Source organism: Helianthus annuus, chromosome 14 (assembly GCF_002127325.2).
Source record: "Helianthus annuus cultivar XRQ/B chromosome 14, HanXRQr2.0-SUNRISE, whole genome shotgun sequence".
NCBI lineage: Eukaryota > Viridiplantae > Streptophyta > Magnoliopsida > Asterales > Asteraceae > Helianthus > Helianthus annuus.
The window spans coordinates 108744536-108768020 of NC_035446.2; the positions used below are offsets into that span (position 1 = coordinate 108744536).

The following is a 23485-nucleotide window of genomic DNA, read 5'->3' on the forward strand; positions in this document are numbered from 1 at the left end:
TACAACGTACTAATGTCTATTAGACGAACTGGTCGTGCCTTGGTTTAGGGTTTAATGTTTTGAGTTGCGTTACTTTGATATTATACCAAGTTTGTGACTTTTTGTTAAAATAATAATAATTATTTTAACTTAAATTTTGTTTTTAGGAATCATAGTTAGGCAACTATTTCGTATCCGCACTTCTCAAGTATTTTATATGTGTATTTCCTTCCCGATGATGGGGGTATTTATACATGTACACTTGTAATTCCAAAAAATAAATTTTAAGTCCCACTTAGAAAAATATATTTAAATTATTTGTCTAAAACATCTTAATTCAAAATATACATATTTTTCCAAAAAAAAAAATATTATATTTTACTTCATAAATTTTCCAAAATAATATTTTACCAAAAATGTACATGTAAGAGTATTTGCTGAAGTATCACATAAGTTACGTTTTAGCGTTTCGTATTGCAATAACAAATGTGTAACTTAAATATTTATTTCGTGAGTGTTTTGGTATTATTTTAGAGTTTATAATTTTTCATGGTATTCATAAGTTATATTATTTTACCCTAAAAATAATATAACTAGTTCACAAAATAAACAAACAATCACACAAGAGTTTTAGTATAAAATATATATTCTAGATATATATTTATCAAATTTTATTTATGAAAATCAACCTCCGGCACTTGGTATTTTTGTAATAAAAATCATGGCGAAGTTTATTTTGAAAACAAGGTTAAAAATATGTTTGTAAACACTAGCTAGAAAAATATTTTCTAAGTGTTGGATTTTTAGAAAATTTCCCCAGAGTTTCCTTTGTAAACGGAGGTGTCCATGCTTACTAGCATATCATTTTCTTTTCAAAAATTCATTCAAACAATTCTCAATCAATGATATACAACCTCTACTTACCAAACTTGCCAAAAACAAGCATAAACTATAAACTCATGAATTTGAAAATTTATAAAAGTATGTAGTAACTTACTAGCATACTTAGTGAGTCTTGTTATCTTTTAAAATGTGATTAGTTCTTTAAAAACTATATTTTTAAAGAGTTTGTGTGTTTACAACTTCCAATCTTATTTTCTAAAAATATTTCTTCATGAAATTTTCTTGTCATACAAGTGTTTCTACACTTGTTTATCCACCAAAAATGTGATTTGTTTATGTAAGATCCAAGTTTTAATGAAACTTCTATTTTTCACTTGGTTCTTTTGAAAAACCACTCATGGATCTTTAGATCTACATGATTATAACCTACTTTGATCTTTATTTTTCAAGAAAACATTCATTCATTCAAGTTCATGGTTTATGTGTGGATGATTTCATCATCCTACAACATTCTTACTTTCTCATCTTGCTAGATCATGTTTTTAATCATGTTCTAGCAAGACTACATGATTATTCACATCATTTCTACTAGCAAACAATGATCAACATGCATAACAACTTGTATTTATCATGATTTCTTCATCTAACAAGTTTATGTTCATGACTTCTTCATAAGATTCATTAGGGTTCTTAACATTTTGATCAAGATACATCATTAACCACTAAAACAAGATGAAAAATGCAAGGATCTAAGTTCTTACCACTAGCTCAAGGCTAGGGGAGTTCAAGTGGTGAAATGTGGTGGATAAAAGAAGATGAGAGAGGTCCTTGAGCTTCCGAACACACCGAGCTTAGTTGTATGATCTCTAACACCCTTGGATCACTAAAGAATGCCTGAGATAAAACTTGAAGATGATGATGATGGTGGTGGTGCTCTCGGCCGAGCAAGAGGGAGAGAGGAGGAGTTTTTGTGTGTTGTTGAGAGTTGAATGATGATAATGTTTATAGTCTAGTGTGTTTTTATAAGTGAACTCCAACATCTTATTAACCATGAGTTAATATGTCTCTTAAGTACTTAACAATATCACTAAAGAATTCAAGAAAATCAAGGGTGGGACACCACCCTTATAACCGTCCCGGGGGGGGGGGTGTCTATTTGGGTTGTAATGGATGGTTAGTGATCTAGCTAGAAGATAAGTGAAATAGTTAGTGGTTTATGTGTGTTAAGTAATATATAGTGTGTTAGGGTGTTCGGGGACCCTAACTAGCTTAGAAAAGTAAAAACAATGCTTCTAGCATTATTTTGGTGTTCCGGGTAATGTCCGGTTGTTCGGTTGGGTGTCGTTCCGTTAAAGTGCTTAATTAATCCGTAAGATGTCTTTTATAATACTTTTAGTGACACTTTTAATTCCCGATACTTTGGAAAGTATATAGGACCATTTTGTCAAGTTTTTGCACAATACTAGCATAGTTAAATGCTGAATTTTGTTATTAAGTGCAGAATTCTGCATTTAGAGTGTGTTTTTGGCACTTCCCGGCACTATAACTATCACCTAGTGACGCAGTTTTATGGTCCTCACTTCCCTACACTCCCTACTAGTATAGTATCCTGTCTCTGGCTCATACTGGCCTCAAAAACATTGTCTGTCTAGGTGCTGGCAATGTCAGCATGTTTTCTGGGTTATCCACCCACTGTGCTAACTGTGCTTTGTGCATCAAGTTCGTCACTAAAGTTTATGTGTAATAAATGGAGTGACAGTATGAAATGTGATGCATATGTATGTATGTAAAAGAAATCAGAAAGCAGTTTAATCACAGTTGTAATCAAGCACAGTCATTAAGCACAAATTAAATATTAATTAATTGTACGGATACCTGTAATTGTGAGGGTTGTCACATTCTCCCCCCGTTAAGAAAATTTCGTCCCGAAATTTTAGGTTCTGCTTCTAGTTGCAGGGGTCTTGGGGAACAAATGTGGGTATTTCTCTTTCATACGATCCTCACGTTCCCACGTGAATTCTGCGCCGTGTCTTGCATTCCATCGAACTTTGACGAACTTGACACTACTCTTGCGTGTTTTGTTAACTTTCCAATCAGTGACCTCAACTGGTTCTTCAATAAAGTGGAGCGTGTCATCGATATGAACTTCGTCAGCAGGGATGACCACTGTCTCTTGTGTTGGACTCTTTTTCAGGTTTGATACGTGGAATGTATCATGAACGCCATTAAGTTCAGCAGGTAGGTCCAACTTGTATGCTACAAGCCCAATCCTTTGCAGAATTCTGAATGGGCCAATGTAACGTGGATTCAACTTCCCACGCTTCCCAAAGCGTGCCACACCCTTCCAGGGTGAAACCTTCAATAATACCATATCTCCTACCTCAAATTCCAGAGGTTTCCTTCTTCGATCCGCATAACACTTTTGACGATCACGAGTCGCTTTGGTGCGTTCCCGGATCTGGAAAATCTTGTCTGTTGTTTCTTGAACCACATCCGGACCAACTAACTGTCTATCTCTCGCGTCGGCCCAACAAATCGGTGATCAACATTTGCGTCCATAGAGAGCTTCGAACGGTGCGGCTTGAATACTTGCATGATAGCTGTTATTATATGAAAATTCAACCAAAATCCATTACGCAAGCTCGCAGCATGTCTTCTAATGTCTGAATTGTTCGTTCGCTCTGTCCATCTGTTTGCGGGTGAAAGGCAGTACTCAAATTTAACTGAGAACCAAATGCTTCTTGAAAGGATTGCCAAATCCTTGACACGAATCTTCCGTCTCTATCAGAGATGATTGAGAGAGGCACTCCATGACGTGCAACAATCTCTCTTAGGTATATCTTGGCAAGTTTGCTCGTGTTGTCTTTCTCCCTAATTGGTAAAAAGTGTGCAGATTTTGTTAAACGGTCTACTATTACCCAAATCGTATCGTGGCCCTTGGGCGTCCTTGGCAATTTTGTTGTGAAGTCCATTGAAATCTGTTCCCATTTCCATTTGGGTATTTCAGGTTGTTGCAGAAGACCTGAAGGCTTCTGGTATTCGGCTTTCACATTGGCGCAAGTTAAACATTTACCAACGTATACCGCAACATCGCCTTTCATTCTCGGCCACCAATAGAAATCCTTAAGATCTTGGTACATTTTATCCGCTCCTGGATGAATCGAGTACCGTGACTTGTGAGCCTTATCGAAAATAACCTTTCTCAATCCACCAAACAAAGGAACCCAAATTCGTTTCATGAAGCATAAAGTTCCTTCCTCGTTTGGTACCAAATGCTTCTCCATCCCACGGAGATACTCATCCTCAATATTCCTTTCTTTCAGAGCTTCTCTCTGTGCGGCACGAATGCGCAGTGAGAGGTCTGTCTGGACAATCATTTCCAAAGCCCTAACCCTTATGGGCTTGATCCTTTCCTTTTGACTTAGGGCATCGGCGACCACATTCGCCTTCCCTGGATGATACTTGATCTCACGATCGTAGTCGTTCAACAGTTCTACCCAGCGTCTTTGCCTCATGTTAAGCTCCTTTTGGTCAAATATGTGCTGCAGGCTCTTATGATCAGTGAAGATTGTACATCGCGTGCCATACAAATAATGTCGCCAGATCTTCAACGCAAATACCACCGCGCCTAATTCCAAGTCGTGCGTGGTATAATTTTTCTCATGGACCTTCAACTGGTGAGAAACATATGCTATAACTTTCTGTCGTTGCATCAATACGCAACCCAAACCTTGACACGAGGCGTCACAATATACCACGAAGTCGTCCGTTCCTTCGGGTAGCGATAAGATCGGTGCGTCACAAAGTTTGTTTTTCAACAACTGAAACACTTCCTCTTGTTTGTCTCCCCAATCAAACTTCTTGTCTTTCTGCGTGAGGGAGGTCAAAGGTTGAGCGATTTTTGAGAAATCCTCAATGAACCTTCGATAATAACCAGCCAAACCTAAGAACTGTCGAATCTCGGTTGGCGTCTTTGGAGTTTCCCAGTTCTTTGTCGCTTCGATCTTTGTGGGATCCACATGGATTCCATTTCCATTAACCACATGTCCAAGAAATTGGACTTCGCGTAACCAGAACTCGCACTTCGAGAACTTGGCATACAATTTCTCCTTTTTAAGTAGCTCCAAAATAGCCCTTAAATGCTGTTCATGCTCATCCTTCGTCTTCGAGTAGATCAAAATGTCATCGATGAACACAATCACAAACTTGTCGAGGTACGGCTTACAAACTCTGTTCATCAAACCATGAAAATGGCTGGCGCGTTTGTCAACCCAAACGGCATCACCAGAAACTCTTAATGTCCATATCGAGTTCTAAAAGCAGTCTTGGGAATACTTTCCTCTTGAATTCTCAACTGATGATATCCTGATCGCAAATCGATCTTTGAGTAGAAACTTGAACCTTGCAGCTGATCAAATAGGTCATCAATTCTCGGCAGGGGATATCTATTCTTGATTGTCAACTTGTTCAGTTCCCGGTAGTCGATACACATGCAAAAACTACCATCTTTCTTCTTAACAAACAAAACTGGAGCTCCCCAAGGTGAAAAGCTTGGCCTGATGAATCCTTTGTCTAACAGCTCCTGGAGTTGCGTTGACAACTCCTGCATCTCCGAAGGCGCAAGTCGGTAGGGTGCCTTAGCCACAAGCGCGGCGCCTGGAACTAGGTCAATGTGAAACTCGACTTGTCTTTCTGGCGGTAATCCTGGCAAGTCTTCTGGAAGGACCTCAGGATATTCTTTTACGACTGGAATGTCTTCTATCTTTGGCTCAGCGGCTTCTTCATCTATGATATGTGCCAAGAAGGCAACACATCCCTTCTGTAAACACTTTCTCGCTTGTAGACAGCTAATGATCCTCAGAGGCGTATCGCGCTTTTCTCCATGAACTACGATCGTCTCGCCATCTTCCATTGGGATGCGGATGGTCTTCTCGTGGCAAACAATCTCAGCTCTGTTGCTTGACAACCAATCCATCCCTACTACCACGTCGAAGCTTCCCAACTCGACTGGCAGAAGGTCTAGCGTAAATTCGTGTCCTCCCAGTTCTATTACGCATCCTCTGACGACTTCATTCACTTCAACTAGCTTTCCATTAGCCGGTTCGATCGAGTACGGAATGTCTAACTTACTAGCAGTTAACCCAAGCATATTCTTAAATTCTAACGATACAAAGCTATAGTCGGCACCAGTATCAAACAGAACAGATGCAAAGCGTTGGTTTATAGGGAACGTACCAGTGACAACGTTTGGATCCTGGCGCGTTTCCCTTACTCCAATGTTGAATACCCTTCCACGAGCTTGATTCAGTTTTGGGCATTCCCTCTTAAAGTGCCCAACGTCTCCACAATTGAAACATCCCAGTCCCCGACCATTACCATTTCCATTTCCACCTTGAGTGTTGTTTTGGTTGCAATTTCCACTCCTAGCTTGGTTCGCAAAATTTCCACGGTTTCCATTTCCGCCATTTCCTCCATGTTGGCGGTTTCCATTACCATTCCCAAAGCCTCGATTACCACCACGCCCAGCACTAGTTCTGGCCCAACATGTATCCTTCGAGTGGCCGTTCTTCCCACATGACTCGCATTTCCTCAATCTGCACTGGCCGGAATGATGGCGCTGGCATACCTCACACTTGGGCAAAGTGCCCATGTAACCTTTCCCCTTGTTTTCACTGGCAGTCTTTACTTCAGCTGGCGGATTTGTATCTCTTTTCTTGCTGGCACTGCCGGTACCTTGCTAGAAGTTGGAAAATTTCCATTTGTTGTCACCAGACGACTCCACATGAGTCTCCTTCTTCTTCGGTTCAGAAATTGAAAACTTGTTCAATCTAATAGCTTCCTCAATAAGTGCCACACTGAGATCGATGGCTTCAGTAATCGTTGAGGGCTTGGACGTGGTTACCATGCTCATGATCTGGGGTGCCAATCCCCAGATGAAGCGCTCAATGCGTTTAAATTCGGGCGTGACCATGTACGGCACCACATGGGACAAATCATGAAACCTCTGAACATATTCTGCAATTTTAGGACCTTCCATTTTTAGGTGCCAGAACTCAGTTTCTAGCTTCTATATTTCAGCCCGCGAACAATACTTCTTCCTCATGAGCTCCTTCAGCTCATTCAATGTTAACGCATATGTCGCCGCTTCACCCAATGTTTGCACTTGCAGATTCCACCATGATAGGGCACCATCAAGAAACAGCCCTAAGATGTATGTAACTTGTTGCTCAGGAGTACACTTGCTCATCCTTAGGACAGAATCTGTCTTTTCTGCCCACCTGACGAATGCAACAGCACCTCCCGTACCGTTGAAATTTACGGGCTTACAGTCAAGGAATTGTTTGTAGGTGCACCCTGCACATACGTTAGAATTTACAGATGGTATTAGCGGATGCGCTAGAAATATCCAAATGTATCGTAATATGTCTCAAGCGACTTAACATTACCATTGGGTGGATTGTTTTGCCGTTGTTGTTCGAGATATTCATGCTTGTTTCTGCTTTAGAGGCCGCATACTGTGCTATAGCTGCGGCAATTATCCCCTAGAGTTCCGCCACCGTAGTGGGTATGCGCGCGTCTCGTCGTGGAGGCATCTTCTAAAAGATGATCATATTGGTCAGGTCATAGTAAGTATAATAAATATGCATATATAGTAATATCCATCAACCACATAACATTCTATGTTATAATATAAAACAAGTAATTCAATAAAGCATGTAGTGAGAACGTTGCCATTGAGCTTTCATTAATCACGACCGCAATATAGTTTTACAGTACATCGTACATCCAAAATAAAATAATAGGGTTACATCACCCTCAAAATACAAGTCAATCTACACATATCATATACAAAAGTGTGGTCGTTCTCCAAAGGTCTTCGTATGCTAGCCCAATTGCGACTTTCTCCCCAAAATGATCTACCTGCATCAAACCAAAAATATCTACGCTGATGGCGGAGGAGGAGGAGGAAGATGAGAGAAAAAAAACGGCGCATGTGCACCCAATCCTCCTATAAGGCATGAATGACGCGCTGCAAATAGGCAATCTGCTGCTCAGATGTAAGGAAACGAACATCCGAATCAGGGGGAAGCGGAAGGGGAGTGTGTGGTGCGGCAAAAGGAGTCTGACAGTGACATGGAGGACGTGGAGCTCTCTCTAACTCCTGAATGCGACGACTCAGTGCGTCCTGCTGTAGCTGTAGAGAGATGAGTATATCCTCTGTCGTGTACCCCACATGAAAAGGGTGGTACGGGTCTGATAACGGCATAACAATGGGCGAAGCCCACAGAAACGGCTCGCCCGAAGGTATAAAAGGTGGTGTAGTGTGAGGGAACTGGGTGATGAACGGAACAGATGACGATACAGGTGGAACAAAAACAGGCGGCTGCCTCGATGAACCCTTCCCAGGACGAGGTGGTGGAATGTCCTGGAGGAATGTGATGGGAAGATCAGTGCGATGGACGTCAGAGGTGTGTGGGTGGAACAATGGAATCTCAAAAGGTGCGGAAACAGGTGCTACAGGAGGAGTGACGGGTAGCACAAACGGTGGGTAGTCATCATCATCCTCGATCCACCCGTTATGGGTGTTAACATAACGAGGATCAATGTGAGCGGCAACCGGTGCATGGTCAGCATGCATAGGGGCCGAAACAGGTACTACGTGTGCAACAATGGGTGCATCAATAATAGGAACATCAGAAACCGGTGGTAAATCAACGAGCGCAATAATGACAGGTGGTGCTATGTCTGGTATATCGACATGATCAGGCTCAGGTAAAGGGTCTGGCAAATGTGCAACAGCTGGGGCATCAATGGGGTCATGGGCAACGACCGGCTCTGGACCAACTGGAGCTGGCTCATCAGGTAAAAACTCGACCTCCAGATCTGGGTCAACGTCGTGGGGAACGAGGGGCGCAACAGACATCGCCATGTCTGAGTCAGAGGAATAGTGTTGTATGCCCTAGGCGTGCAGTGAAGCGGACGCTGCAGACTCGAAAGAGTAAGGACCGAACAGATCAAAAGGAGCCTCCACAATGGGAGCCTCGACTGGAACAACGGGATCAGCAATGGGCACATAAGCAGGAATCTCAGCCAGGGGAATAACAGGATCGACAACGGGATCATCAGCAAGAGGGACATCGGCATCCATGAGGGCCACACCATCCTGGTCACCCTCCGGGGGACCCTCTATGAACAAGTCGATGTCATCATCAGCAAACTCATCATGCGGCAGATCCTCGAGAGGAACTGCGGCGAGCGGTAGAGGAGCAGGGACCTGAAGAAGAGGTAGGTCTCCGCTGAAAAGGCCATCAGCAATAGGAATATCATCCCCAAAATCAGGAAGAGCAAACGGCTGGAAGTCATCCTCATCCGTGCTAGTAGTGTCTGATGTGTAAACCTCATTCTCTGACAGAATCTCATCGTCCGACACGATCGCTATAGGATCCAAAGTGTCCGATACTCCAGTATCTGAAGATGATGGCATGGTGTCTGTAACACAACCACACATAGGCACATATATCAACATGAAATCAAATAAACATGTAAGTCACAATAATGCAAGCAAATAATCCTCCTAGTCTTCCCAGGCTACCCCTCCTAGCCTCTCAGACTGAACTTCCTAGCCTCTTAGACTAACTCCTGGTCTCTAAGACCAACCTCCCAGTCTCTAAGACTAAACCTCCCCAATCTCTAAGATTGAACCCCTCAGTCTCTAAGACTGAACCTTCCTCAGTCTCTAAGACTGAACCTCCCTAGCCTCTAAGGCTAAACTCCCTCAGTCTCTAAGACTGAAATACAACTTTTGAAAAGTGCATTTGTGCCTTTTTGTTTGTAAAAATGTTTGTGCCCTGGATCTGGACGTTTAGTGTATGCAATGTAAAAATGTTTTCGTGAGAGCCCTAGTGATCATAGTCTAGACTCGAGAAGGAATCCTAGTTCGCTATGATCGACGCTCTGATACCAAGTTGTCACACCCTGGCTTTTGCGGAAGCGTGGATTATTTTGGTGTGACTTCTTAATACCATAGCAACAATCATAACAATGCTATATGATAAAACACATGATGTTCATCCATTCATTAAGTTAAAACAAAATACCACAACGACATTGTTTGAAAATGTTGACACATAAAGTAAGTTACAACCATGACATGATTAACAGAGTTCACAATGACTCATCAAAAGCACGTAAATAAAAACCCAAGTTTAGAATTGTGCATCCCGTCCAGGAAAGGGATCCACCTCCTAAACTTGACGACCCGTGTCACGACCCCCGACCCCACCCTGGACGGCATCGGGAGCCGCGAACAGCCAAGTGGTACCGGTGGTTAATTTAAAAACATTGCAGCGGAAATTTCATCAGGACCGTGAGTTAGGAAAAATATCAGAGTTTAGAAACACCGGATTTTATTTGTTAACCAGATGGGGATAAACCCATGTTTTACAAAGGTAGCTTTTAATATAAACTTGATTACATAAAAGGAAAATTCTTAATTTAATTTATTTGATAAAAATGAGCCACTTCTGTAAGTCTTGTCGTATCCAACTCTTACTCCAATCTACCATAATTACCTGAAACGTGTTTTAAAAAGGTTTTGTCAGCAGGAAATACTGAGTGAATCATTCTTTTTGTCTAAAATGATACTTTTGTTATAATTTACAGTATTAAGAGCGATTACAATGTTTATACATGTAAACCATATACCCACGGTATTTGTCACTCGACCACCTATTGGCTATCTCGTTGTCCAATGGTGTCTGTGACTATGGTCATATCACCCCTTGGCTAACCCGTTGTCCAATGGTGACGGATAACAAGTAATGTATACAAAACCCCACATACCGGCTATAATGAAGACTACAAAGACATAATCCCTGTAATTATAACGTTGGAAACAAACATGATTTTGAAAGCAAGTTTGGTAAAAAGAGAATGACTCACAGTATAAGCATGCAGTATTCACTTAACAATCTTCTTAATTCTACCCCTTCTGATAATTAAGTATATACTTTATTGTTCTGAATCTTCTGATGATTTAACAGCTTATTTGATTGTAAGTGTGTAGTTGGGAGTATTCTGGTAGTTAAACATATAGTTTAACAGAATGGAATACGTATTTGTGTAAAACCCAAATCAAACCTAACGGTAGTCACGAGATTCGAACCTTAGCAAAATTCACAAAGTATAGCACTTTGGATTCCGTTTAACGAAATTCACAAAGTACAGCACTTTGGCATTGGTTAGTTGGTTCCTGAATCGATCGGACAGAACATCGCATCGGCGATTATTGGTTAGAACACTAACGTATAGAGAGAAGAATAAAAGAAATGAGCAAAGGAAATGAATTCCTAAGCTTCCTATTTATAGGTAAGAACATAAGTCTTACCCCTATATAGAATTTCCCTAGATAAGTTTTCCCCTAGATAAAGCTTTTCCTGAATAATACTTTCCTTAGATAATACCTTCCCTAGGTAATACTTCCCTTAGATGAAATCTTCCTTAGATAATATCTACCCCATATATATCTATTTTTCATGTATATCTATTTAGGTGATTAATAAATCTTACTTAGCTTAATTAATCTTGCTTAGCTTAATTAATCTTGCTTAACTTAATTAATCCTGCTTAGCTTAATTAATCTTATTTAACTGATTAATTAATCATACTTAACTTAATTAATCTTACTTAACTGATTAATCTTCCTTAACGGTTTAATTAAGTAATTTACTTAGCCGATTAATTAAATAACGTTACTAGCTGATTAATTAACTTACTTAACTTACTTAACTGCTAAGTTTCCTTTCCTGTTAAGTTGCCGTAGCTATTAAGTTTTCCTAAATCGCTAAATTATCTTAATAGCTAAGTTCGATATACTAGTTTAACAGCTTCCTGATTATGAGTTCTAATTTCTAGATACAAGAACTCGTATTAGTGTATTAACTCAATTCAACTTTAACAAAAATCACGAGATAGAAACCCTCACAACGAATGACAAAGTGCGATACTTAAACATCCATCGAATTCACGACGAATGACAAAGTATAACCCGAGTTTGAGCAGCACTTAAACATCCATCGGATAGTTTCAATCGATCGGATAAAGTATCGTACCAGTGATTTAGAGTTATTACCCTAATAACGGGCAGAGTTTCGGGATTTAGAATATAATACCCGAGCTACTATTTACTATAATAAAAGCTGAAGGAAAGAAAAGAATTGAGAAGCTTAAAACGTAGCAGTGATCGAGTTATTACCCTGATATTGCGGCAGAATTTCGTGCTGTGTGTGTTTTGGACGAGAAAGTGAATAACTCAGTGTAGGAAACGAATTTGAACGTCGAATCAACGCTGAATTTCAAGTGCCAAACTCCTCTATTTATACCTAGAAAACGGTGCGGTCGCGCCACGCGACGGGGACCCTTTTAGCATAGGGTAGCCACGTATTTAACTAGCCTTAATGAGTCGACGGATCGAAGAAATTCGATTTTTACAGCGAGATATGAAGATAATCGTCAAGTAGGGGATACCCCCCCCCCTGAGTTTTAGGGGCCCTGATCCTGATTCCGATTGTTCTGAAAAATTTAGAGTTTATGCAACAGTTCTTGGGGGTCTTAATTAGGGTTTCCTATTTGAACAAAATAAAATAATAAGTAATAATTTTGGTGAGAGTTGTTACAACCCGGATGACATCTTTATTCACTACGCAGCCTTGAAACAACGCATACTCCGCCAGATCCACTAATTTCCTGAAATACATGTAGTTTGAGAAATCAACAAAAGTTGAGCGAGTTCATGTAAAAGTGAGTATGTATAAACCTTCAAAGTATGAAATAAAATCCCTGGTATGTAGGAATAAGGAAAAAAAAAGAGAGATCACCAATGGGTTGCAAAGCCACTGGTATGTGTGAAAAAGGTGCAAGAAGACTCAAACCTAGCAAATTTGTTACCGGGCTTCGGCTGTAAGACACAGTCACCTCTATGGGCCGCCCCGGCCTCATGGGTGTGGGCTCGCTACACCCAAATAGATCTATCACTCATGTCCCTCGGTCCTAACAACGAAGATTGATGGCCTTAAGTGTTGTACCCACCCTTCACATGATCTAGTAGTAAAAACCCTCCCTAAGCTAACCATACCATGTAATTAAATGTCTGTAATAATTGTAGCATGTATTTCACCCCCGAAGTATAAAACTGAAAACAGTTAAGAGAAAAGGGGGACATGAACTCACTGAAGTGCGTCTCCTGTATCGTAACATCAATCTCAAACTTGATCAGCTACCCGGCGACCTACAACGTACTAATGTCTATTAGACGAACTGGTCGTGCCTTGGTTTAGGGTTTAATGTTTTGAGTTGCGTTACTTTGATATTATACCAAGTTTGTGACTTTTTGTTAAAATAGAGTAAAATGCACGGATGCTCCCTCTGGTTTGGTAAAATAACACATATAGTCCCCAACTTTTGGAAATTACACTAGCGGTCCCTGTGGTTTGACAGTTTGTTACTCGGATAGTCCCTAGAGTAGATTGGGGTTAGTTTTCTTCGCTAAGGCCATGTGAAATTACAAAATTACCCCTTGCTTGTATTAAAATTTAAGAAATAATTCACACCCACACACACACACACACACACATATATATATATATATATAAACACACACTCTTTCTCTCTCTCTCTCTAAAATGCACACTCTGACTCTCTCTACTCTCTCTTTCTCAGGCAAACCCTCCCAACACCTGCCACAACCCTCACACAAACACCTGCCACCACCCACCCCCACAACACCCGTCGTCACCACCATACACCACTGCGTTCACCATCATCCACTACCTAACAGGCTAACACCACTCACCACCACCCACCTTTCACCTTCAAATCCGACAACCTACCCGCATACAACCAACCATCACGACCAGTCCACCTCCCGTCAATAACCACTACAACCACCATCATTCAAAGGTATAACAATCCTCTCCACCATAACCACCGTCAACAACACCTTCTCCGACTCCGACCACTAATTCATACTAAAGTAAATCGAAACCTAATTTGTAAAAACGAACCTGATAAGTCCCCAAGCAAACTCGGCCCAAATAAAGTTGATGACGATTCTTAGTGATGCCGATGAAACCCCAAAATAAACGCAATCGCTATTTTTATCCATCAATTCGTGGCCAAATTAAAGCATAACAAGGGGAAACTCTGTGAAATCGGACGCCAAGGTAGTGGTTGTCTGATTGTATGTGAAATTGGACGACGGCGATGGGTGGTGTTTCTTCGCCGGAGAAGATTAAAGGACGGAGGTCAGTTATGATCTATGACTGTTATTTGATTTGTTGGGGTAACACCATTTGATTAATTTCATTGGATGAAGATTCGTGGAACTGGTTTTTGAATTGAGATGATGATGATGATGATGACTGGATGATGATGATTATTGACCAGGAAGACCAGGGAAAACATATATATATAATTTAATATTTAATTAGTTTATTTTGTTTTATTATTAAGGGTAAATAAGTCATTTCACAGCCACTTAACGGAGAAAACTAACCTTCATCCACTCCAGGGACTATCCGAGTAACAAACTGTCAAACCACAGGGACCACCAGTGTAATTTCCAAAAGTTGGGGACAATAGGTGTTATTTTACCAAACCACAGGGAACATTGGTGCATTTTACTCGTTAAAATAATAATTATTATTTTAACTTAAATTTTGTTTTTAGGAATCATAGTTAGGCAACTATTTCGTATCCGCACTTCTTAAGTATTTTATATGTGTATTTCCTTCCCAAGGATGGGGTATTTATACATGTACACTTGTAATTCCGAAAAATATATTTTAAGTCCCACTTAGAAAAATATATTTAAATTATTTGTCTAAAACATCTTAATTCAAAATATACATATTTTTCCCAAAAATATTATATTTTAATTCATAAATTTTCCAAAATAATATTTTACCAAAAATGTACGTGTAAGAGTATTTTCTGAAGTATCACATAAGTTACGTTTTAGCGTTTCGTATTGCAATAACAAATGCGTAACTTAAATATTTATTTCGTGAGAGTTTTGGTATTATTTTAGAGTTATAATTTTTCATTGTATTCATAAGTTATATTATTTTACCCTAAAAATAATATAACTAGTTCACAAAATAAACAAACAATCACACAAGAGTTTTAGTACAAAATATATATTCTAGATATATTTTTATCTATGAAAATCAACCTCCGGCACTTGGTATTTTTGTAATAAAAATCATGGCGAAGTTTATTTTGAAAACAAGGTTAAAAATATGTTTGTAAACACTTGCTAGAAAAATATTTTCTAAGTGTTGGATTTTTAGAAAAGTTCGCCAGAGTTTCCTTTGTAAACGGAGGTGTCCATGCTTACTAGCATATCATTTTCTTTTCAAAAATTCATTCAAACAATTCTCAATCAACAATATACAACCTCTATTTGCCAAAAACAAGCATAAACTATAAACTCGTGAACTTGAAAATTTATAAAAGTATGTAGTAACTTACTAGCATACTTAGTGAGTCTTATTATCTTTTAAAATGTGATTAGTTCTTTAAAAACTATATTTTTAAAGAGTTTGTGTGTTTACAACTTCCAATCTTATTTTCTAAAAATATTTCTTCATGAAATTTTCTTGTCTTACAAGTGTTTCTACACTTGTTTATCCACCAAAAAATGTGATTTGTTTATGTAAGATCCAAGTTTTAATGAAACTTCTATTTTTCACTTGGTTCTTTTGAAAAACCACTCATGGATCTTTAGATCTACATGATTATAACCTACTTTGATCTTTATTTTTCAAGAAAACATTCATTCATGCAAGTTCATGGTTTATGTGTGGATGATTTCATCATCCTACAACATTCTTACTTTCTCATCTTGCTAGATCATGTTTTTAATCATGTTCTAGCAAGACTACATGATGATTCACATCATTTCTACTAGCAAACAATGATCAACATGCATAACAACTTGTATTTATCATGATTTCTTCATCTAACAAGTTTATGTTCATGACTTTTTCATAAGATTCATTAGGGTTCTTAACATTTTGATCAAGATACATCATTAACCACTAAAACAAGATGAAAAATGCAAGGATCTAAGTTCTTACCACTAGCTCAAGGCTAGGGGAGTTCAAGTGGTGAAATGTGGTGGATAAAAGAAGATGAGAGAGGTCCTTGAGCTTCCGAACACACCGAGCTTAGTTGTATGATCTCTAACACCCTTGGATCACTAAAGATTGCATGAGATGAAACTTGAAGATGGTGATGATAGTGGTGGTGCTCTCGACCGAGCAAGAGGGAGAGAGGAGGAGTTTTTGTGTGTTGTTGAGAGTTGAATGATGATAATGTGTATAGTCTAGTGTCTTTTATAAGTGAACTCCAACATCTTATTAACCATGAGTTAATATGTCTCTTAAGTACTTAACAATATCAATAAACAATTCAAGAAAATCAAGGGTGGGACACCACCCTTGTAACCGTCCCAGGGGGGGGGGTGTCTAGTTGGGTTGTAATGGATGGTTAGTGATCTAGTTAGAAGATAAGTGAAATAGTTAGTGATTTATGTGTGTTAAGTAATATATAGTGTGTTAGAGTGTTCGGGGACCCTAACTAGCTTAGAAAAGTAAAAACAATGCTTCTAGCATTATTTTGGTGTTCCGGGTAATGTCCGGTTGTTCGGTTGGGTGTCGTTCCGTTAAAGTGCTTAATTAATCCGTAAGGTGTCTTTTATAATACTTTTGTGACACTTTTAATTTCCGATACTTTGGAAAGTATATAGGACCATTTTGTCAAGTTTTTTCACATTACTAGCATAGTTAAATGCTAAATTTTGATATTAAGTGCAGAATTCTGCATTTAGAGTGTGTTTTAGGCACTTCCCGGCACTATAACTATCACATAGTGACGCAGTTTTATGGTCCTCCCTTCCCTACACTCCCTACTAGTATAGTATCCTGTCTCTGGCTCATACTGGCCTCAAAAACATTGTATGTCTAGGTGCTGGCATTATCAGCATGTTTTCTGGGTTATCCACTCACTGTGCTAACTGTGCTTTGTGTATCAAGTTCGTCACTAAAGTTTGTGTGTAATAAATGGAGTGACAGTATGAAATATGATGCATATGTATGTATGTAAAAGAAATCAGAAAACAGTTTAATCACAGTTGTAATCAAGCACAGTCATTAAGCACAAATTAAATATTAATTAATTGTACGGATACCTGTAATTGTGAGGGTTGTCACAAAAGGTGGGTACCAAATTGGTAACGAAAATGATTTGGTAATAGTAAATTTAGTACCGATACGATACCGGTTTGATTACAGGATTTGATATGATTTGCTCATCAATAATCTAAATATCCAAGTTAATTTTACATGCTACAATTCATTCATTACAGAAAAAAGGCAAAAAAGAAAGCAAAATAAGTTGTTGTGTATATAAAATCCCAATCAAACGAAATACAGTTTACTTACTGTGTGAATGAAAAGTAATCTAAACGGTGCAATTACTTGCATGGCTACGTTGCTACATGATTTGATGAGCTCGGTACCAACCGGTACCGAAAATACCGTAACCGAAATCTCCAAAAGTGTGTACCAGTACCGAATTTACCTGGTACGGTACGGTACGGCTCGGTACCGGTCGGTACCGGTCGGTACTGGTACGGCACCGGTATTTGAGGGTAAAAATCAGCGAATACCGGTACCGAAAATACACCTGATTTGGTAAAAGAGGGTACCGGTACCGGTACCCAATACTATTTGTTCATCCCTTAATGAAGTTACTGTGTGTATGAAAAAATAATTTAAACGGTGTAATTACTTGCATTGCTACGTTGCTACAGGATTTAATGAGCTCGGTACCAACCAATACCGAAAATACTGTTACCGAAATCTCCAAAAGTGTGTAACGGTACCGAATATACCTGGTACGGTACGGCTCGGTACCGGTCGGTACTGGTATGGCACTGGTATTTGAGGGTAAAAATCGGTGAGTACCGGTGCTGAACCGGTATCGAAAATACACCCGATTTGGTAAAAGCGAGTACCGGTACCAGTACCCAATACTATTTGTTCATCCGTTAATGAACTTACTGTTCCTTCAGTTCTTAAATTAATATATAGGAGAATAAGAATTATTTTGCGTAATATCCTAATAAAGACTTGGCAACATTATTGAATCCTTACATTTCAATAAACTGTTTCACGTAACAGCTGCTCTGTGAATTTTAAAATCTTAGACTTGTAAAAAAGTTTACCGTACCCAAAACCACGGGCAATAGATTTAATCAACACAAACATAACCGAACCCAAAAATCCATAGTTGGTGGTGATTATAACTGTGTGGATAGCCCCAGTAAACCGCTCAACAAAATCTCGGTTGTTGAAGCATGAACAATTGTGCTATGTCCTAAACGTTAAACGGAAAAAAAAAAGTTGGGTGGGCCTCTAAAGGGCCTAAAACACATGCTTCTTTCATTTCATATTTTCATACTATAGGCCGACCTAGTCTCAATTTGATATCCGAATTAATAGTGTTTTGTCCGTGAACTAACCGCGAGCCCGATTGTTGGGTGCCCAAAGGGTTGATGTACAAGGTGTATGTTTGTGATTGAGTTTTTTTAGGAACTTCTAGTTTTAAGCTTTTAAAAAAAAAGTTCTACTCAATGAAAAAGTCTTGTTGGTTGAGAGGCTTGAAGCTTTTAGGTTAGGAGCTTGAAGCTTTTTGTTAAACGCTCCTACTAGTAGCGTTTAGGAGAAGCTACAAGCTTTTAGAGAAAAAATAACTATTTTAGGGGCTGTTTGGTAGCCTTTTAATGACCATTCAGATGCAATCTCTTAATAGTTTAAAACCTCTGAATGAATAAGAGGTAACCTCAAGTCTGAATGGTTAAGAGGTAACCTCTGAATGGTAAATCATCACATGTCACATTTTTCTACCTTCTCATTGGTAAAATTATTAATGGTTCCATTAAGATGTAGCCTCTTAATGACCATTCAGAGGCTACCAAACAGCCCCTTAACCTCTAAAGATAATAAACTTTTTCGTTATGTCCATTTTAGTCATTTTATATATTTTATTAAAAGCTTCAGCTACTCTGTCAAACATCTAAATATATCTAAAAAGCTACAGCCAACAGCTACTTTTGCCAAACATACCCAAGGTGTCAGTTTTGTGATAAGAGTTTAAAACGTAGTCAACCAACGAAACAATTTTATCATGAATTGATGTATAGGCATTATTGCCTAATAGAGATGGATACGATCGGGTGATTCTGCTGATGACAGCTGATACTCCAATGATCCGTCATAGATGTGCCGTTCAAAAAAAAGAGTTTAAAACACATACAACTTATTTTGCTTAACCTTTTGAAAGAGTGTTGTTAGAGACGCATCATCTTTACAAAGTATACATTTGTTCATTTGTCACATCCTATGAACCGTATTCTGGGTATTGATTTGTAGAGAAAAACTAGCATCGAAAGAACCGGGTAGGGTTCCGATTTAGGTTCTTGACAAAAAAAAAAACATACATTGCGTACCTTGTCCAGGGGCTACAACAGTTTTAAGTGTTTTAACTCTACTCTTTTTTGTTTCCTAAAAACCATAAAAACCGTATGTAACATATAAAGATATATAATTTAAAAACATAAAAATGTAGAGAAAAACTGGGTACGGTTTTGGTTCTTGTACAAAAAAACCATAACCGGTTTCGGGTATTGAACTGGAACTTGTTCCCAGGTATAATCGGGTACACATTGGGTCTGGTAGGGGTGCAAACAAGCCAAGCTTTATCGAGCCCGAGTCGAGCTTGAGCCTAAAATAAAGCTTGTTTATTTATCGAGCCCGAGCTCGAGCTTGACATGTGAAGCTCGGCAGGCTAGTCGAGCCTTATCGAGCTTTAGTATAATATTAGTTTTTATTAATGTTTAATAGTATTTACCTCTAATTTAAAGTTGTGTAGTAAACGAGCCAAGTCGAGCTTATTTAAACTTGTTTACGAGCCGAAGGTAAAAATAAGCTTGTTTAGTAAACGAGCCCGAGCTTCACTTATCGAGCTTCCGCGCCTCAACGAGTCTATTATTTATATTATTTTTATTTAATATATTTAATTAATTAATTAGAAAATAAACAAGCCGAACTCGAGCTTTGAAAACAAAGCTCGAACCGAGCAAGCTGGAGCTCTCGGGCTCGGCTCGGCTCGACTTGAATGCACCCCTATGGTCAGGTTTCGGTATAGTGTTTATCACTAAAATGCATACCCTATGCATATCGGTGGGTAGGGTCAGTTCCGGGTCTGGTTCCTAAATACCCAGTGCTAAAATTACCTAGTTCCGGGTTTTTTACTGGGTTCCCTTTTGAAATCGGAACGTACATTATAACATTTGAAAATCAAACGATCACATTGAATTTGTAAACAATTCGTTTCATTATAGTATATATTTGTCGTTTCATCGTCATGTTAGAGTACATATAATACTTCTATAGTTCTTTAGTTAGTCAAATTATTACGTAATGATCTTTTAAACTATGAAAAAAAGAAAAAGATCACCCTTCCAAAAACTGGCCGGAAATTAACTCAAACAGTCAGCAGATTGCCGATAAGATGTAACCCCTGCTGCAGGTAAAAGACGACTACTACCGACATTAATTTCTAACGCATAGTACACGCATTCACCCCCCTCATATCCACTTGTTCAACACCAAATGCCACGTTACACTACACTCCCCCGCTTTATATTCATCATCATCATCCTACCAAGAAAACAATTACGAAGATGAGGCTCAACTCCTTTGCAGTTGGTCTTCTACTCTCGGTTTACTTTGTATTTATTTACTTTCCTCATGCCGCAACGGCTTTAGGTGGTGGTCCGGTGCCGGTGAGTGACGGACCTACGGTGAGGAAGGATGAGAGGTGGCCGTTAATGTCGTCGGAGTGCGGTGAAGTCTCAGCCGTTAAGATTAGTGATGGAAAGAATGGGTGCTATTACCTCCATTTTATTACTATGAATCCTGGTTCTCTCTTTCTGCCTGTTTATCTTCATTCGGAGATGCTTCTCTATGTCAACTCAGGTATTATTATTATTGCATTCGTTAAACATTAATCATTTTCACAAAATACTAGCGTTACCTTATTTTCTCCTAGAAAAATGTCGTCATTTGATTTTCCTTGTTTTTAGTTAACAAATTGTTCTAGCCAACCGTAAGCTTCCACATGTGGTTGATTTGAAATTATAAAAGTGCGGGCTATTTTGTTAAACTCATTACTCAAGATAATCATTTTGGTGATTTTCACTACTAATTACTAGAAGTGAATGATGAGTAAACAGCTAGATTTTGAAGGATAAAAATTGTATTTATTTTAGTCTAATTTAAAATGAGATATTGTATATTGTGAAGCATGAGTTTGAACAAAATACATTGAAATAGCTAATGGATATTTGAACTTGTTGTGTTGTTGATATTATCAGGCAATGGAACTTTGAGTTGGATCAATGTGAAGGCAGATGATGATGACAAGCTTCAACAAGTGGTGTTAAAGCGCGGAGATATTTTCAGACTGACTAGCGAAACTGTTTTCTACTTACAAAACAATGTTGATGAGACCTATGGATACCATCTCCAAAACCTTCAAATTTATGCCATTTTCCCTGCCTCAGAAGTTGAGCTACAAGTATGAAAATTATCTAATAACAACATTTGCATGCTACATGTTATAAGTTCTACAAATAGAATATTCAAATTAACTATGCTTACATGTTGCAGAATGATCTTCTCGCCGGAGCATACACCGCTGTTCATGATTTAGTACTAGGGTTCGACAACCGAGTCCTTCAGTCAACTTTCAGTGTACTCCCTCTCCCTCTTAGAACATGCCGGAACAAAAAGAACAAACGCAAATCATCTAATTTTTACATCAATGGTTCATATTTTTAGATTTTCTACTTTTTACACACAAATGTGTATAAGAAACCATCAAAACCAATTTGTTCATACGTTTTTTCTTTTATTTTTTTGAATGTTTCTCTACATAGGTGATGTGTAGGAAATATAATCTACACATGACTTGAATATGTGTAGGTTATGTAAACCAACTTAGCTCATATTTTAAAATTTCACTAGAGATGAATAAACATTGCATCTCTACCATCTCCGTGTATTTTAAAATTTTAAGATTGAAAAAATAAATTACTCGTTGTGTTCTGGCAATATATAGTCTGCTGGTAAAACTTAAAAGCTTGTATGAACAATTTCTAGATTTTCGAGTGCATTGGAAATCATGTAGCGTTGTCTAATTTCAGGTGCCGGAGGAAGTGATAGAAGAGCTAAGAGGAGGAGAAAATCAACCATTGATTGTGGATGGACAGTTTGAAATTAGTGCTTCCAAGGGTATTAGAGCCTTAATAGGAACCAATGACATATACAACGTAGAAAACAAAAAGAAAAAGAAAAAGAAAGACAAAATGAAGGCATATAATGTTTTCAACGAGGATCATGATGTTGACACTTGCTTTGGATGGAGTGTAGTAGTGACTAGTGAAGAATTGGATGTGTTGAAAGACACTCATTTTGGTGTGTTCATGGTGAATCTAGCCAAGGTTAGTTGTTTGGAACTTGAATTTATGTCGCATAGTTTTATTCTAACACGTTGGTTTAAGGTTTTATGATGTTTTATTGTTGAAAGGGATCGATGATGGCACCACATTGGACTCCAGACACAGTTGAAGTCGCGATTGTATTGCATGGACAAGGAGTGATTGAAGTGGTTTGTCCTGGCATTGCAAGCGAAACAAAGTGCGAGAATTCAAGGTTGATGGTTGAAGAAGGTGACGTGTTTGTGGTGCCAAGAGCGCATCCGATGGCTCAAATGTCCTACAACAACGACTCCTTTGTTTTTATGGGGTTCATGTTGAAACAAGAGAAAGAAAGTCCTCAATATCTAGCAGGGAAGTTGTCAATTCTCCAAAGGCTGGATAGAAAGGTGTTGGCGAAGTCTTTTAATGTTAGGAACACAACAATAGATTGGATTTTGTCAAATGAAAAAGAAGATATCATCTACGAATGTGTTTCGTGTGCTGAGGAAGGACAAGGAGGCGAGTCCCCAGAGGAACGAGGAGGGTGTGGGGGAGGGTGGCAAGAAGAGGAAGGAGGAAGAAGTGGGAGGCAAGAGCGAGGAAGAGGTGGTGGTGGGTGGCGAGAGGAGGAAGGTGGCAGAGGAGGGTGGCAAGCGATGTAACGGAAACATGAAGATGTCAAGTAGGTGAAGGCTAAGGGTAGCAGAGCGACCGAGGAAGGTGGTGACATCCGCATTATATATACATGTAATGTGAGGATGTATAATAAAGAATGTGTAATGTTTTCTTCAATCTAGTGAACTTTTTTTTTGTTAATAAATGAGATCTATTTGGCTAATGCAAGAGACCTGTTGTTAATATGACGACTAGGAGCCTAATGCTTCAATGGGTCAGCTTGGAGAGTAATGCTTCAATGAGTGTACATTGTGATCGTTAACAACTGGGGGTGGCAAAATGGGTTGGTTGGGCAGGTTTGGGTAATGGGTTAGGATGGGTTTATTAAGAAATGGGTTAGAATGTGTTTAGGTCAAGATGGGTTTTTCTTAAGATGGATTCCGC

General features: G+C 38.9%; 1 protein-coding gene across 1 annotated transcript; it reads left to right on the forward strand.

Moving 5' to 3' along the window:
• Positions 1-20575: 20575 nt before the first annotated feature.
• Positions 20576-23264, forward strand: LOC110864792 (vicilin-like seed storage protein At2g18540). Its single transcript, XM_022113938.2, has 5 exons — positions 20576-20924; positions 21323-21525; positions 21618-21701; positions 22154-22450; positions 22537-23264. Exons 1-5 carry the CDS (start codon positions 20630-20632, stop codon positions 23086-23088), a joined length of 1431 nt encoding a protein of 476 aa, XP_021969630.1. The 5' UTR covers positions 20576-20629; the 3' UTR covers positions 23089-23264.
• The last annotated feature ends 221 nt before the right edge of the window (positions 23265-23485 follow it).